We start from the raw sequence: 18449 nt of genomic DNA, 5'->3' as shown, positions 1-18449 counted from the left end.
TTGTAAGCAGTATTTATTTATTGAATTTATATACCACCCTATACTCGCAGGTAGGTTATGTATTTCAAACAATGCTCTAAAAAATTCCTAAAATATACAGTCAAAATTCACAAGAGTCCCCCCATTGTGTTTTATCATATTCTAAACTACCGTATTTTTCGCCCTATAGGACGCACTTTTTCCCCTCCAAAAATGAAGGGGAAATGTGTGTGCATCCTATGGGGCAAATGCAGGCTTTCGCTGAAGCCTGGAGAGCGAGAGGGGTCGGTGCGCAGCGACCCCTCTCGCTCTCCAGGCTTCAGGAAGCTCTGTGCAACCCTCGGGACACCGGTGCAACTTCGCGCCGGGCTCCCTAGGGTTGCGCAGAGCTTCCTGAAGCCTGGAGAGCGAGATTCACCTGCATTCCGAAGCCTGGGGCGCGCTGAAGATTGCACCCGGGCTTCGCGCAGCTCTCCGCAAGCCTGGGGAGACCGGCGCGACTTCCCGCCAGGCTCCCTAAGCCTGCGGATAGCAGGCTGTTCTCGGGGCTGGGGTCGGGGGAAGTTCGGGCTTCCCCCGCGCCAGCCCTGTGCCTGGGGGGGAAATAATTTTTTTTCCTTTATCCCCCCCCCCAAAAAAGACTAGCTGCGTCCTATGGGGCAGTGCGCCCTATGGGGCGAAAAATACGGTATATGCAAAATTAATAAAGGGCATTTCAAAAACAAACAAACCTCAAAATAGTGTTGTGGCACCTTAAAGGATTAACAAATGCTCTCCTGGCATAAACATTCACGCATTACAGCCTGCTTCATGAGATGCATGCAACATATATGGGAGCAGGGAATGTAAATGTTGCAGCCGAAAGGCGGCGGCATGCAAAATTACAGCCTGTGACAAATCAACAATAGCTCGAACGTATGCAAAATTACTTTTCACAGCAAAATGTATGAATACATTTAGTCTCTAATTCTATTATCACCTTAGACAGCAATGCTATAGTGCCTGTGTAATCGCCAGCAAATGTTGCTGTAAAACGTCATTTTGCATCCACAAACAATCCTTTTGCATTCCATTTCCCCCCTTCCCTTGCTCCCTTTGTATCTGACAACTGAGACTCACACCCCTTGCATCTGACCTAGTGGGCTTTAGCCCAAAGAAATTTATGCCATAGCACAAGCAATGCTGGCCTGTTATGCGCCAAAAGGCTTTTGGCTGTTTTTGCTGCTGCAGACTAATGTGGCTACCCTTTCAGATATTGAAAACTGCCCATCAGAGTCTTTCCAGAACTCTTCGAGGTCGTCAGTTGTTGCAGATAAGCACAAGTGGTTTCTAGACCTGTTTCCAAAGAACAACTTCATACCCCATGTTTTCAGGGCACCGTCATAATCCCTGGATAGGAAAAGACAAGTCTAACATTGTGCCTACAGGGCTGAGTTAATGTTTCACCATACAGAGAGTCACAGACCTGACAACCAGTATATACACAGCCTGTAATCACAAAGCAAACAGCCGTGCGACACTTTATACACAACGGTACATGTGTATTTCTCTGTACGGTGTGTGGGGAGAAGCCCATCGATAATTTAAAACGATGTCACTGGACCCAAGATTTCGCCCACTGTGTAATTCAAACACTTGACACAATTATCATAATTTTGTACCAGGTTCTCTGCAATACATGTTGCATTATGCAACCATGATTATGGTTTATTTAACAAAAAAGAAACTTCTTAAGAATTTGACAAATACTCACCTGAGTGAGGTAGATAGATTGCTTAAAGTTCTTGAGGGGGTCTCCTTCCTGCGGCAGCTTAAAATGGAGGCCTGTCTGATGAAGCATTTGGTCATTGCCATTAGCGTGGTGTTGCCGATGCAAGGAGAAATTGCTCGTGTAAAACCAGTCCTCCTCAGATGACACCTGTGGTTTAAAAACAAAATAAGATTTATACACATTTGCAGTCACTCACTCGCATATATTACTTTTTTTAAAAAAAAAACCATCTCAAAAATTCAAACGGTTCTGAAGTACATTTTAGCATAAGGTGTCCCCCCCCCACCAGCAAACTGGACCCCCGTGTTGTAGAGTTTGGAAGAAGAAGAGTTTGGATTTGATATCCCGCTTTATCACTACCTGAAGGAGTCTCAAAGCGGCTAACATTCTCCTTTCCCTTCCTCCCCCACAACAAACACTCTGTGAGGTGAGTGGGGCTGAGAGACTTCAGAGAAGTGTGACTAGCCCAAGGTCACCCAGCAGCTGCATGTGGAGGAGCGGAGACGCGAACCCGGTTCCCCAGATTATGAGTCTACCGCTCTTAACCACTACACCACACTGGCTCTTGTACAAAGGCATTCTGTGTAATCCGTTGGGCTGCTAAAGCAAAAAAAGGAACCTTGTGTGTGATGTGTTTATTCCCTGATCCCTGAGCAAATAACTATTTTTCTCCCTAATATTCAAGGAGGAAACTGTCTGAAGAATCCTTTTGAGAAATTATGTCCCTCAGAGAATTATGCAGATTGCAATACAGTATGCAGTGAGCAATATTTTCCACCACTCTCTGGCTACAAATACATGAATGATTTACACATATTCTAGCATATATTTCATCTAAGTATGCTTTGTGCAAAGTTTGTACAGTGGTACCTTGGTTTTCGAACAGAATGCGTTCTGAGAGTCCGTTCGACTCCCGGAACCATTTGAAAACCAAAGCGTGGCTTCCAATTGGCTGCAGGAGCATCCTGCAGCCAATTGGAAGCCATGCCGAATGTTTGGCTTCCGAAAATCGATCAAAACCTGGAACACTCACTTCTGGGTTTCAATCGTTCGGGAGCCGATCTGTTTCGGAGCCAAGATGTTCGGCTTCCAAGGTATGACTGTAATCTTAAAGCTGTAACTACCTCCATACAGAAAATGTATACATGTGCAGATCAGAAAAGAACATGGGAAATAGCAGTGTTTACACAATGGGTGGGGGATCATAGGACTAGGGGCCAAATACCTCTCCGCCTGCCCCCCAGAAATCTCCCCAGGCTACACTGTGCCCCAAATGCTTTTGCCTGGCTGCATTGTCCTTGAACCCTGATAAGGTAAAACCTTTTATCCTTGTGAGGATAAAACGGGAGGGGAGAATCATGTACACTGCCTTAAGCTCCTTGTCAGAATATCAGGATAAAACAACAGCAACGTAACAAATACCGGAAGTTGCTGGTGGTGCAACTTCCCAAGGCCTGTAGAAAAGAATTTTGGGCAGGCCTTTATGCATCTATCCAAGGCAAAACCATAAAAATAAGCTAAAGGCAGAAGTAACTGGTGACGAGAGACACAATCCCCCCAAAAGTGGTGCTTAACTTCTTAAGTGCTTTGCTACAGGTTTGTGTCTTGTTTCTTTCAGTGAAATAAAAGTGCTCCCATTGTTCTCTGCATTGTGCCCAGAGCCAAGAATGGGAATTCTTGCCGTCTGATCAAACATGTTCTTTCATCAACTAATTGCACTCCCATTGTTTAGCACACTTAAATGATACTTTTCCTTCCAGGAAGGGAAATTCCCCAAATTGACCCTGGCTTTAAATGCCTTAATACACATGGGGAACGTGATTCGCAGGCAGGCTTGTAAAAAGCACTGTACACAATTACAAACCCACACACCTCATTTCAAACTGGGATATTCTGCCAGCATTTGAACTCTTCTAAGTCTTGTTGATGTCGACTGAAGAAAGTTACGCCTTGTTCAGGCTTGTCAACAGCCATGTGCTCACTAAGAACTACCTCCAGGCAACCAGAGAGGAAAGCTTTGCAGAATTCATTTATGGCCTTGATCTTTTTGCCTTTCAGGCCACACACGGCACACACAGTTATGCCTGGGCAAGCAAACAGATGACTACACACTTTTTTGCAGGGCGGGATCTTCTGTGGCCTTGCCAGAAGTGCTGAGCACGTGCATCATTCTCCCACTGGAATCAACATTTAGGGAAATCTTTGCACACAGGCCCACTCCAAACATCCTTTTTATTGCACATTCGTGATTATTTGTGCTCATGATGCTATCGGGGCAATCCTACACAATCCTACTTTCAATACCATTTGTGAATGCAAAAGGTCACACTGCTTCACTTACAGCTAGTAGTTGTAGCAGTACTAGTAGTAACAACAACAACAATAATTTGTACCCCGCCCATCTGGCTGGGTTTCCCCAGCCACTCTGGGCAGCTCCCAACAGAATAAAACATCAAACATTAAAAACTTCCCTAAACAGGCCTAATGCACATCTTATAACTTCCACTGGCTTTTCATACCACAAATGTCCTGTGTTGTTGTTGTTGTTGTTGTTTGGGGGGTGTTGTCCCACTTTTGTTGCACTATAACCCTTCCAGACAGCAATAATGTAGCACTGAGGAAGCATCACAGAACAACAAAGAAAGCAAAATAAATTGATCACTATTTTTGTGCCAAGGACATGTTGCAAAATATACCCACAATAAAACACCAGTTTAGAGGGGTCCTTGATGTTTAGCGGTTGCTTTAAAATGCAAATTGTATTGTCTTTTAAAAAAATAATAATGCAAAGTTACTGGGAGGGAGACAGTGGTAAATGACGGGTCAGAGCAGACAGAGAGAGAGAGAATGTAACTCTCTTATCGCCTACAGTGGTCCCAAGAAAAACATGTCCTCTTTTTATTTATTTAGAAAATTTATAAACCACTTGAGCAAGGAGCTCCCTAAACAGTATACTAACAAAATTATAAATAAAATCCACAAACAAATTTAAAATAAAGATACATAAAACCATCATCACTGTACACAAAGACAAAACCAATACGACTTTTAAAACAAATATAGGTAACTAAATTATATGTATGGGCAAACTCACCAAAGCAAGTGAAGTTTTCAGCAAGCCTTTAAAACAATTTGTTGCCAAATTTGCTGCCATTAGGTAAAGTTCCAAAGCACAGGTGTTGTCAACTCCTCACAAATGCAGAACAGACATGATGTGGTTCTTGTAAAAGTGCAATTAAATAGGCACATAGAGAGCAAGATTATTTCTTTAAGTAAGCTGGTCCCAAGAGCTATCATTTGCATTGGGAGGAAATCATCAACTGGCTTTTCTTCTGCTCGCAGGGTTTGCAAGAGAGGGAAAGGTTCAAAAGACTTACCTGTGCCAGGGCACTGAAGGAAGGCCAGGACTGAAAGCCATACTCCGAGGCAAATCGTGTTCTGGGGAAGGTGGTCCAATCCCAGCAGTCACTCACATAGTTGTAGTAATGATTATCTCCGAAATGAGTGTCGTAAGGAGCATGAGCTAGCCAGCCTTCCTTGGCCGACTCCAGACCATTGGTAGGGCTGGAGGTAATGAAAGGGCGAGTCTCGTCTTCCTGGGTTTAAAAAAACACAACGCAAGACAATAAATGGAGCTAAGGGCTAATAAAGCATTTCTTTCTTCTTCAAACTAGCTAAACATCTATGATTTCAAAAGCAAAATAAAAATAAAAATAAAGCCAGTTCTGAATTGGTGAATGAGTCATGGCTTCATTTCTCACTAGGCTGGATGAGTTCTGCTCTGCTTATCACACAAATGAATATCTGCTTCCTGGAGTCAGATGCTCGGCTGCAAAGAAACAAATTCAGCATTCAAAGGAAAGCAATCTGCTCTGAAAAATATTGCCTTCAGACTGTGAGACAAATACTAAGGAAAGCATTGTGCGCGGTCCATTTATTTTCGTATGAGGAAAAACGTGCTCATTTTAGGGAAAAAATTGTATAGTCAGCTTCCATCTGAAGGCAAAACTGATTCTTTGGACAAATGTTCAAGGTCTTTACAGGCAGCAGGCACATAACTGTTTCCCATCTGTTAGGGAGAGTCTGGAGGCCCTTCCTCCAGGTTCCATGTATGTTCTTGGAATGTTTTTTTTAAAAAAAATTAAAGAAATCAATATAGAGAACAAAACAAAAGAACAAATAGTACAAAGAACTAAAAGGTTTTTAAGGCTGAAAATATTTTAGAATTAAAGGAACTTGGAAAATAAAAAGTTCTTCAACTGATACAAAACATTTTAAAAAATCAAAATCCATAAAATAGGATTACAGATTGCCCACCTAGTGAGAGACCCATGGCTCAATGTGCTTCCACATGTGCACATTCACCCACACTCATCAGCCCTCAACAGCATGGCCAATGGCTGGGGGTGAAGGGAGCTCCAACATCTGGATCGCCAACATCTGGAGGCCACAGGCTTCCCATACCATATGTGGCAATTTCCAGTCTTAACACGGAGCCCCTGAAATGCTCCACTTGAATGTTGATCACTTCACCACTGCAGATACACTGTGCTCACTTTGGAAAGCCAGTCTCCTGCCTAGGGCCTACATGGTTCTGTGCTGGAGCAGTTACGCTGAATTGTTTTGCAGAAAATCTCCTGGGTTTTAGACAGGCCTATCTAGAGATGCCTGGGATTGAATCTGGGACCTTCTGAATGCAAAAAAAAGATGCTCTTTCCCAAAAAAGAAGTTTGTAAGGAAAGAGGATATGCGAATATGCACTTCTTATTTGATAGTGGGAGTATCAGGCTTCAGCCAGAGAGCAGTATTTAAGTGGATACACTATCTGCTGACTATAAATGCTGCATTAGCAGAATGAGAGAGAGAGAGAGAGAGAGAGAGAGAGAGAGAGAGAGAGATTAGACTTCTCAGTTCACTACATTTCAGTCTGCCCATTAAGGGTAGTTAATATTTACCTTGCAGGAATGCTTGCAACTTACAAAGCTGGTATGCACAGAGCTAAACGCGGCAAAGTGTGATGGGGGAGACCTGCACCTTCAGCAGTCAAAGACACAGGCCAGAGTTACAGGTACACAAGCCAGAGTTACAGGCCAGTTGAGGCTTCCTGGCACATTATCCCTGCCCTTTATTAACTGCAGCATTTAGCACAGCAAACACCAGTGGACACACGGCAAGCTTGGTCCTTACTTATCACTCTCATTTTCCCCAAAGCAAGTATTTTTTATCTGTAAATAAATAACCAGGCACTTAAAAAAAATAGAGTATGTTAGTACACATTGCAGGGGCATCACAAACACAGGTGAAATTCAGAAGATAAAATGGCTGTTAGGGCTGATTTGAGCCCATCAATGGATATACAGAGAAAACAGATGTTTCCAGATGTTTCCAGATTGTGCCTGATGCATCTTTAATGATAAAGATTTGCCTGCAATGTATGCAGACTACAGACACTGTTGCAAACAAGAAGAGTAAAATCAGCAATTCAGCAGAACTTTCAAAGCTTGCTATCAAAGCTCAACCCTTCATAGCCTTCTGCAAAGCTGTACTTACAGCAAGAACAATCTCTCGGATATTCTTTACATAAAGCGTGACATAATCGTCGGCATAAACGCTCTTCTTTGCGCTTGGAATAGAGAACCAGTTGTATGCAATTGCTGCTTCATTTTCATTGTTCCCACTCCATAAAATGATAGACGGGTGAGATTTTAACCGCTTTACCTGAAACGAAAAGCAGAGCTTTTAACATGTAAGTGCTAAATAACAAATAAAAAATGAGTAAAGTCAGAAGTGTTAATGATTAAAGTCTGGGGTATAAAAGGGACATGGTTTCACCAAAAGTCTTAATGAATCTGCAAATCAGACATAACTTAAAATAATGTCAGCTTCAGGTGTGGTTTCAACTTTCCAAAGGCTTCAAGGTTAGATTTACATGACATGGCTCTAGGGCTGGTTAAAAACGGCTTTCCTAGCTCCGTATTTGGAAGGGGAAAACAGAAGAGGGCGCTCTCACTGCACCAGTCAAAAATCAGTGTTTACGCAAGGAAGAGGCAAAGGGGGACTTCAAACTTCCTTCTGATAAGCCTAACTTGAAATTCTTGAATTACTTTCAAGTTAGGCTTATCAGACACAAATATGAGCTCCTTCTTGTTCTGAAGGAATTCCTTCGAGACGCAACACTTGAGCATGAGGGTATTTTATGGTCCGATTCTATGATTCTAACCTAAGTGTGTTCCTGTCCCAAAGCCTGCCTTTGCTGGATGGGATTTCCCATGCATGTTGCACTTGGACCCAGCACAACAGCAGAGGAAGGATGGGGTGGGAACTTTCCTCAACGCATTTAAAGCGCCCTGGCAGCCAGTGATCCCATTGGGTTGTATATTCATCGCCTGTCAAGCTGTGCAAACCAGAAGGGAAGATGGAGAGAATTGAAAAAGGAAGGAATTGAACAGCAATGGCACTGGCCCTATTCCAGGGATGGTTCTGAATTATACTGGCATACTTTTGACAGCCAAACTGTTCAATGCTCAAGAATACAAATTAATCAGCAAGCGTTCTTCTATTGCGCATGTGCACCTGTATTATTACAGTGGTGCCTCGCAAGACGAAATTAATCCGTTCCATGAGCCTCTTCGTCTTGTGGTTTTTTCGTCTTGAGAAGCAACCCTATTAGTGGCTTAGCGGATTAGCGCTATTAGCGGTTTAGCGGCTATTAAAGGCTTAGCGGCTATTAAAGGATTAGCGGATTAGCAGCTAAAAGGCTATTAGCGGCTTAGAAAAAGGGGGGGAAGCGAAAAAAAATCAGAACACTTGCAAGGCGTTTTCGTCTTGCGAAGCAAGCCCGTAGGGAAATTCGTCTTGCGAAGCAGCTCAAAAACGGAAAACCCTTTCGTCTAGCGGGTTTTCCGTCTTGCGAGGCATTCGTCTTGCGGGGCACCACTGTATTATTGTTATTGTTACTATATTTTTATTTATACCTTGCCTTTTTCCCTGACAGGGACTCAAGACGACTTACAGATAAAAATAAGAACAGCTAGAAACATAGAAAAAAATCATTTAAAAACAATTCAACATTGATATAATCCATTAAAACCATGCCAATAATTACAACGAAAATAGGACTGCACCAGCCCTTTTATTAAAAGCAGTCAGTTCCCAAAAGCCTGTTGGAAGAAGAAAGTCTTCACCTGCCAGTGGAAGGACAACAAGGAGGGAGCCAGTCTAGCCTCTCTTGGGAAGTAATTCCAAAATCGGGGAGCAGCCACCGAGAAGGCCCTGTCTCGCTTCCTTACTTAAGCATGCCTGTGAGCGTGGCACAGTTTGGTGCATCCTGTTTGCATCCCACCCGCACCCTGCCACTTCTGTTTGATTGGATGCACTTAGGAGAATGTCACCACTCACACGAGCGTGACACAACAGAAAGCCAGCAGGAAAACGGTGCAATTATTAGTCATGACTAGCTTGTATACAGTTTAGGAGCTTGGCCCTACTGGACTGAATACCATACCTGATGAGTAATTTCGGCTCTTACTGAGTCTAGGAAGCTGTGGTCAGTTGGGTAAAGAGCAACAGCAAACATAAAGTCCTGCCAAATCTAGAGAATTAAGAGAAAAATGAAAGAACTCAACAAGGAGCCAGTTGACAAACAGTCATGTAAACAGAGTGCATATTTTCTAGCTTGCATCACTTAAAAGACTGTGGAGTACTCATTAATACCGCAATCCTATGCACATTTACCTGGGAGTAAACTCCACTGAACACACGTGAGCTGAGTAAACAACTGCAGGATTGCACCACACCTAACCAGATTTTTTTTTTAAAAGCAACACTCATAATTCATAGAAATTAGGTCTAATTTACACAAGCAGTGGTACTGAAAAATATTGTTAATATAGTTGCGATCTCAAATTAATAGTCGCTGTCCAGGTTTGTTAAAGTGCTGCAAATGACCTCATCTAACTATTTCAAGCATGGGAAGCTTTTAGCATCAAACAGCATTGAGGAAAGGGGTTTTCACACATTACATCTTCCTACTAACCACTCGCAGGACTCCTGTGCCTTTTGACAGCTGAATGGCAGGCAGAAAAACAAACTATACAGCTCCTCCCAGTATGGAGATTCAGTAAGTAGGGAGAGAAGCTTCCCCTGCTAAATTTCTACCCGCCCTGCAGTTCCTAAAGGCACAGCGGACTTGTCTCTCCCTAGAAAGGTATCAGAAAAGGATTGTGTGTGTTTTTACTACAGCAAAGTTCTGTTTCCAGAGGGGTTTTGCTATATGGAAGGGTGGATATGTCTTTGAAAGAACAAGCCAAATTATTGGACTTGGATGAGATCCAACAGCAAAAAAATCAAGCTTTACTTGTTTACATCTTTAATCAGAACTTGGGAAGGTGAGCTTATAGGCTTTTATATATCTCAAGGTTATGTAGGAATTATTTATCTGCAGTTTAAAGCAGGTGTCCCCCTCCTAGCCATGTACACAACCTCCTAAAAATGTTCCTCTGGGCCTGAAACTTTCTGTGGTTGGTCTCAAGCCAAAACTGATTTTTAAGTGTTACCTGCCTTCCTAAAGCAAGAATGGTTTTAGAATAATATTAAAGTATCTTTGGCCTCTGGCACCTGGAGTCCTTTTTTAAAGTGCCTGGAGCTGTAACAGCTAAAGGGTAGAAAAGAACAACTGCATTTACCATTTGTGAACTACATTGGTTCTAATAAAATACTTAAAAAGCAGAGACATCACCTTGCCAACAAAGGTCTGAATAGTTAAAGCTATGGTTTTCCCAGTAGTGATGTATAGAAGTGAGAGCTGGACAATAAAGAAGGTTGATCGCCGAAGAATTGATGCTTTTGAATTATGGTGCTGGAGGAGACTCTTGAGAGTCCCATGGACTGCAAGAAGATCAAACCTATCCATTCTTAAGGAAATCAGCCCTGAGTGCTCACTGGAAGGACAGATCCTGAAGCTGAGGCTCCAATACTTTGGCCACCTCATGAGAAGACTCCCTGGAAAAGACTCTGATGTTGGGAAAGATGGAGGGCACAAGGAGAAGGGGACGACAGAGGACGAGATGGTTGGACAGTGTTCTCGAAGCTACGAACATGAGTTTGACCAAACTGCGGGAGGCAGGACTTCCGGGTTGACGCGATCTGGAAATGGCGGATTCCCTCCGAGCTGCGGAGGGAATCGGCTCTACTGAGGACGGGTCTTTGCCGCGCCGGCGACGCGGGGACCCTTAAAAACCGCAGGCGCGGAAGCCTGCGGACTGAAGACTCGGCGGGTGCCTTAAGCGCCCCCCCTGATCCACGAAGAGCCTTTTTAAAGGCTGCGGAGAGGATACGGGGGTGGCGTGGCACTGAGAGTCGACCGCTACCTCGGTGGAGCGAAGCCGCGAGCCATGACCAGAGAGCGCTAACTTTCTTCCTTGAAAATTTGGACTGAAAGAATTACCCGTGAGTAAGACGGATTGGGACTTTAAAAATTTTACCCTGAATTGGAGACGACCGGGGTGTGTGCTAAAAGGAAGTCCGCACCCCCCCCCCTGCAGACGATCTAAGCAACGACATAAGAGCTAAGCTGGAGAGCCTACCCTTGGTGGGGTGAGTTAAAAAGGACACTAACTTTCAAGATTTAGTTAAAGGAAATTTTGTGCTGGAGAGTGGAGTTTTGGAGACCCTCTTTATGTTTTAAACAACCCCCCCTCCCGGGCTCGGGAACGTCCTGCCTTTGTGCCTGTGTAAGAGCTGCGGAGTTTGACAGCTGTCAAAGCTGTCAAACGGGCAGTTTAAAGCGGAAAAATCACTATTTAAGATCCCTCTGGATTAAGACGAGTCATAATTGAGCTAAAATTGTTGGAAACAAAGTAACAATAATAAGCTAAAGGACTGTTGGAGAAAAGACTAATAAGTAACCAGATTCCCCCTAGGGGGAATTCTGTGAAACTACAATGGATACAATGGCTGTGGATGGAAAGTTACTAGTGGAAATTGAAAGGATGTTTCAATTGGTGGGAATCTTACAAGAGCAGAGCTTAGCCATGAATAAACAACTTATCACTATGACCTTGGGAACAGGCAACTCTGCTGTTTGTATTGAGGACCTGAATGAGAAAGAATCCACAGCTGAATGGGAAACAATGTCTACAGAGGTGGAAGAGACTAAACAAGAAAAAGAGAAAGTAACCTTGGGAAGCAACAACCAAAAGCTGACATCTGTGGAACACAAGCAAGGAGACTCTGGGAACATATCTACCACAAGTCTGCGAAAGACGCAGAAGAAGAAGGAGGAGGTTCTGGGACAATATGGAATACAGGAACTTAAAATAAAGAAATATGATTGGGGCCTCCGTTTGGACTTTGACTTTGAAGATACAGGCTTTGTGGAAATACTCCAGCAGTTGCTTTCAAATCTCCTTGTGGGAAGAGAATATGCTTTGATGGTGAAAGATCTTTTTCCAGACTCGACGACTGACATAAAGGACTACCAACAAGACCGGCGGAGAGGGACTGAAAGGGACTTGAAAGCCTCGGACGTGAGGAACCCAGGCTGAGAATCTTGACTTTGGATTTTTATTGGGAAGGGACAAAAACCGGGGATGGGAGGGAGGGAAGAGGAGATTCTTAAAAACTCTTAAGACTTTCAGGTTTGGTTAATATGACTTTTAATCAAGATAAAATGAAAAATCGATGGAAGAGAACTTAAGTCCAACTCAGGAAAATCAATTTTTTTTATTAGAAAAGAGGTAATAAAATGAATAAGATGGTTAAGAGGAGAAATACCAACTTGCTGATATAATCTTGGGAATTGGGATGCACGAGGGGGGGTGGGGGGAAGTCAGGGAACAAGGTTATGAAAAGAGGATCTGCTGAATTTATACATGTTTGTGTCTTGTGTTATTTGTGTGTCTGTATTGTCTTTATAAAAGCGGAAAACCCAATAAAAAAAAATTTATAAAAAAAAAACTGCGGGAGGCAGTGGAAGACAGGAGTGCCTGGCGTGCTCTGGTGCATGGGGTCATGAAGAGTCGGACACGACTAAACGACTAAACAACAACGTTCTTTAGACCAGCCTTCATCATTGTGGCATTCCAAAATATCCAGAGGCCAAAACTCCCAACAGCCCCAGTTACCAAGGTAGTGCTGGCTGGGATGGGAGTTGTAGCCCAAAATATTTGGAGAGCACCTGGTTGATGAAGGGGGCTTCGGACACAAATATGGCATGAGAAGTGAGTCGCTGGGTGGGGCTGAGCTAGTTTCCCAGTAGGGAGGGAGGGGGGTCACTGCTGTCACAGCTAGTGTTTCCACCCTACCCAGGGAGTCGCTTCTCCGTGACAAGGGACAAACAGGAAGCAAAAATGCCTCACGCTTTTTGCTCCTTCACTTTCCTTTCCTTTCCTCTTTGGGCAAAATTGGTGGGGGAGGGATTACATTTCCCATAACAGGAGGATGTACAATCTGCTATGTGAGGCAGTTCTCTATGTTGAACAATTCTGTGTCCAGGGCAGCTGTCTACTAGCTCCATCTGGTACACAGGCTGAGACTCTACCTGCCCGTTGACTGTCTTTCCAGAGTGGTGCATGCTCTAGTTATCTCCCACTTGTACTATGGCAACGCGCTCTGCGTAGGGCTACCTTTGAAGGTGACCCGGAAACTACAACTACCTTTGAAGGTGACCAGGAAACTACAAATGAGGCAGCTAGACTGGTGACTGGGAGTGGCTGCCAAGCTTATATAACACTGGACCTGAAAGACCAGTGCATTTCCGGGCACATTTCAAAGTGTTGGTGCTGACCTTTAAAACCCTAAATGGCCTTGGTCCAGTATATCTGAAGGAGCGTCTCCACCCCCATTGTTCTGCCCGGACACTGAGGTCCACCTCCGAGGGCCTTCTGGCAGTTCCCTCACTGCGAGAAGTGAGGTTACAGGGAACCAGGTAGAGGGCCTTCTCAGTAGTGGCGCCCTCTCATCAGATGTCAAAGAAATAAACAACTATTGGACTTTTAGAAGACATCTGAAGGCAGCCCAGTTTAGGGAAGTTTTTAATGTTTGATGTTTTATCACTTTATTATTTTCTGTTGGGAGCCACCCAGAGCGGCTGAGGAAACCCAGCCAGATGGGTGGAGTATAAATAATAAATTATTATTATTGCTATGAGGTGGAGGTGTGCAGTCTTTCTTGCATGAGTGTCTACAGCAGAAGCAGCACACTTGTGCGTCCCACTTCCTTTGCCTCATCACAACATCCAAAGCCACTCTAACAGACCCTCCAATTGTCCCTGTTTTCCGTGGAGCGTCCCAGATTTAAAGAAGCCTTCCTTCCTGGTTTCTGATTTGATCCTGGAATGCCCTCTTTTTCCTTAGGATGCCCCTATTTTCATTACAAAAGAAATGTTATGCAACCCCCAAACCAAGGAGATAACATCTGAAGACAGCCCTGAATGGGGAGGTTTTCCCATGTTCCATTTTTTATTATGTTTTTATCTATGTTGGAAGGTGCCCAGAGTAGTTGAGGCAGCCCAGTCAGCTGGGCAGGATATAAATAATAAAATTACTATTATCATGGAATAGAACATCCCTATTTCATCAGATAAATGTTGGAAGGTGTGCTGGAAGTTAACAAGGTGTCACTGGACACACATGGAAGAAAGAATCACGAGTCCTCCCTTTCCCCTAGGCTTACCTAGAGGAAGAAATCAAGACTGGAAATTGTATCTGTACGGAGGAATACCTGCTCTCAGCATCTGAGAAGGTTCCATAACCTTTTGACAAGGCCCATTTTGGGCAAAGCAGTTGATTTGATTTCATTTCACTTTATTTCCTGTTTACTGCTAGGAGTTGCTAGTTCTGCCCAGACTGGAACAAAAAGAAAGCATGCCTTGGTCCTAATCAAGTTTTCAACCCCGTTCTACCGTTCTACTGTTGTCAAACAACTGCAGTATCTAACCCTCCATTTGCTATATACTGAGCACTTCCATTATCCTCACCTTTCTAAAAACAGAATGTCGCTACAACCTAAAGCCTGGAAACCTAAGTTTACAGTCTGGCAGGATGCCCAAATACATGGGCCTTAAGTCTGATCCAGCACATGTTTTCAAGGTTACAGGTTAATGGGGAAGGGGAAATAAAAAGCTATTTTCAGATTTGTTTCGTATGTCAGTTTTAAATATTAGGAGTTGCAGAGTATTGCTTTTTCTTTTCTTTTTTTCTTTACCATGATTCCTAGTTCATTGCACATTTCATAGAACTCATCTTGCTCATATATGCCTCCTCCCCAAACGCGGAGCATATTCATGTTGGCATCAACCGCCGACTGCAAGAGGATCCTTAAGCTGTCAAAACACAAGTGGAACTAAAAGTTAAGCAGATCTGCAGTAGGAGAGAAACTGAATTAGTTGCAGAGAGGGCTTAAGGAAACCTAGCTGGACTTCACCTGAAAGAGTGCAGTACTGTAGCTTAAACGGTGTGCTCAGGATTAGCCAAAGCAAAATGAAGGGAGCCGTTCAGCAGAAGCAGAGTGCGAATGTAGCTATATTTTAATTGTGGTGTGACCTAGAAAGAATCACAGAATTGTAGAGCTGGAAGGGACCACGAGGGTCATCTATTCCAGCCCCCTGCAATGAAGGAATCTTTTGCTCAATGTGGGGCTCAAACTCATGATTAAGTGAATCATGCTCTAGCAACAGAGCTACCCCAGTGAGGGGTAAACCGTCACAAGGGCAAGACAGAGAGACTTGGAGGGCCATATTTGGGAGCGTCTGTGGGTCTTGACTTTCCTATTCATTCTCAGTCCTCCTGACTTATCAACTGTAACCTTTTCCTCCTGGGTTAAGCAAATGTGGAGCTCCACACTCTCAAGCAGGGAAGCTCCATAAGTGTATCAGAGCATCCATGCCATCACAGTTGATGGGGAAATGGGTGTCAAGGGTAGGTTGAAGGAAGGAAGGAAGGAAGGAGGGAGGGAGGGAGGGAGGGAGGAAGGAAGGAAGGAAGGAAGGAAGGAAGGAAGGAAGGAAGGAAGGAAGGAAGGAAGGAAGGCATTAGAGGTTTTCAGCCAGCCAGCCCTACCCCAGATTAATGTGAGAAAAAGCCTTCCAACTTTTAGAGCCTGTTTACACATAACAACAATACCAAACATTAAAGCTTTTCCAGGACTTTAGCATTTCCAACAACAGTTTGGGGGCTGCCTTTTGAATGTTTCCCCATTTAAAAAAAAAAAAATCCCCCATACTTTCTTTTTTAAAAAGCATCCTGGAGAAGGCTAAGGTGAACATTTTTCTTGTTTTCTATGTGAAAGGGTGTTTTTTTTAACGAATGGGAGAGTATTCAACATGCAACCTCTATACCTGCAGCTTATATTGTCCCCAGAAGGCTGCACCATAAACTTTACTATTTGATTCTGCTGACTGTATAAAATGGCCATAAAAGTTTACTGAAACTCACAGGAAGGCATGTGGTATAGTCCTCTAACAAGCCTATTCCACATGCCACAGAAGGTTGGAGAGAATCCCTTCTTTGAAAGTAGGTCCATGTTTAGATTTCCCTGCATGTGGAAAACTAATATTTGAGGCAGATGGATAAGCTAAGGGCCTTCTTCCTGGCATGCTAACTGTTTATCTGCAAGGAGCTACTGACATGGGATCTCTTCTAAAGAAGCAATCTTCACATGAGTTCTCAACTGATATGGTCCTGTAAAAGAGCTGTACTGTCAAGGCCAAACTCAGTTCTGGTAAGCCCTACTCCTTATTAGTAGGCAAAAATAAATTCTTTGCACCCATGTTAATGTTTGAAAACCAGCCACCCAAACTCACCTTTTAGAGGTCACTCTGTCTTGAAAAGAATCAGCTGGAATCCAGTTGGATCCCTTCATAAAAATAGGGAGTCCATTGATTCTGAAATAAAAACTCAAACCAGGTGAGCCAGGAATGGGCTCTTCTACAAGTTCTACTGTTCGGAAATAAACCTGAGGAGAAATTAAAATGTGAATAGTTTTACAGAAGTCATTAAATAAACCTTTTCCATCAGGATCAGCCAGGAAACCCATATTTCCCTGCATATCTTTGCCTTTTTTCTAATATAAAATACGGGGGGAAATGTACCCTGTTTGCAGGATTTATGAAAGTGTTTCTTGTGTATAGAGCAAATTTATTTTAATTTGAGGACGAGATTGCTGGAAGATTTTAGTGCCTCTTCTCCAAACACACACCCCTCCAACAGGCAGCATGTATTCGTGCTGCAAACACCCACACAGTTTGCTTTTGATTACTGAGAGAGAAATTTAATGAAACGACGAGGCTAAACGCTGATTGTAATCAAACTCCATTTACAGAAAGAGGCTACACGCACCCAAGGCCAGATTAAAAAGGGGCCCAAGTCTCTTCACTAATTCTGCTCCTGATAGGGATCTGCGGCACTAATTCTGCTGCTGCTTACAGAGCAGCAGACAGAAAAACAGCTATAACTATTGTGCCCATGTCCTGCTTGTGGGCATCCCTTAAACATCTGGCTTCCCCCTGTAAAAAGAAGACACAGAAGAAGACAGGCCTTTCATCTGATCAAGCAGGGCTCTTCTTAAATTCTTATAACAAAGCAATTAAAGCAAGCTAACTCACAGCAGAACGGAACCCTTTAATTTGGGAACTTTCAAGGAGCAGATGAATGAGTAAGACATGCTCTCATTTCAGTAAGGGAGCTTGTATTAGGACAAGGGGGGCCTTACAAGCTTGGACTACAATTCCCATCATCCCTGGCCACTGGTCCTGCTAGCTAGGGATGATGGAAGTCACAGTCCAACAACAGCTGGAGACCCAAGTTTGGGAAGCCCTGTTCTACACCATCATCATCATCACCATTTTTCATTTTTCTATCTTACAATACTCAAGGCAGTTTACAAGCTGAAGTAACAAAAAATGCACATCTTATAACAATCTAATGCAACACAAAAATGTGATAAAACATAACTTTAAAATAGGCAGCCTACATCAAAAAAGTAACATTCAACGATCAATTAGAATAGTATAAAATAATAATACCAACATATAAAAGTTAAACAGAAATCCACTCAACAGTTACAATAATATCTAAACTATAATCAATAAAACAACAGCAAGACACAATACATAAAACAATACAATACACATTGAGAAGCAGATGCTAGAGCAAGGCAGGTGGAAGGAGGCCTTGCCTGATGTAGTCTCTCCCCTCACAGTTCTTCCTCCAGGAACAGCTACACCAAGGATGAGCAACCTGTGGCTCTCCAGATGTTTGCTCTTGCACTCCAGCTCTTATTATTCTGGGCCATTCATGTTGGCCTGGAGCTGATGGGAGCTGAAGTCCAACAATATCTGGAAGACCACAGGTTCCCCATCCCTCCTCTAGGCAAAGGAAGAGCAAAATCATTCCTCAAGCATTCCAGAAAATGCTCCCAGTTTTTGTGAGCCATAAAAAAAACAGGTCTCAGGGCTGCTGCACTCAAGACCGTATCTTGTTAAGGCTAAAAAGCACAGTCTGCTCAAATTAATTCCTTTCACACTTGATCTCTGTGAAAGCAACGCGGTATTAAATTGGGGGCAAGGTGTCCCAATGAACTGTTGTGGGTCTCTTTTAAAGGGCAATGCTGACCAGTTGCTGCTATGTGCCCTTTTCAAAGTGTTTTCTTTGCCTGCCGTGGAAATAGGCTGTCCGGAGGCAACTCTTGATAACTAGGTATG

The 18449-nt window shown here is 43.4% G+C and overlaps 1 protein-coding gene across 3 annotated transcripts in view; it reads right to left on the bottom strand.

Moving 5' to 3' along the window:
* The window catches only part of MANBA (mannosidase beta), a 63390-nt gene that overhangs the window by 8034 nt on the left and 36907 nt on the right, over nt 1–18449 (bottom strand). For all 3 annotated transcript variants that reach the window (XR_014011994.1, XM_081209340.1, XM_081209341.1), the window contains 6 exons: nt 16551–16702; nt 14954–15071; nt 9255–9341; nt 7301–7468; nt 5128–5346; nt 1733–1897 (listed from right to left, as the gene is read on the bottom strand). Coding sequence is in view for 2 of the 3 variants with exons in the window: in XM_081209340.1 (XP_081065466.1) it covers nt 1733–1897; nt 5128–5346; nt 7301–7468; nt 9255–9341; nt 14954–15071; nt 16551–16702 (909 nt within the window). In the remaining variant the exon portion in view is untranslated. The remainder of the gene's footprint in view (nt 1–1732; nt 1898–5127; nt 5347–7300; nt 7469–9254; nt 9342–14953; nt 15072–16550; nt 16703–18449) is intronic.

This window comes from Podarcis bocagei (genome assembly GCF_964188305.1).
Source record: "Podarcis bocagei genome assembly, chromosome: 9".
Classification (NCBI taxonomy): Eukaryota; Metazoa; Chordata; class Lepidosauria; order Squamata; family Lacertidae; genus Podarcis; species Podarcis bocagei.
The sequence above is the reverse complement of the archived record's forward strand: the minus strand, read 5'-3'. Positions and strand labels throughout refer to the sequence as shown.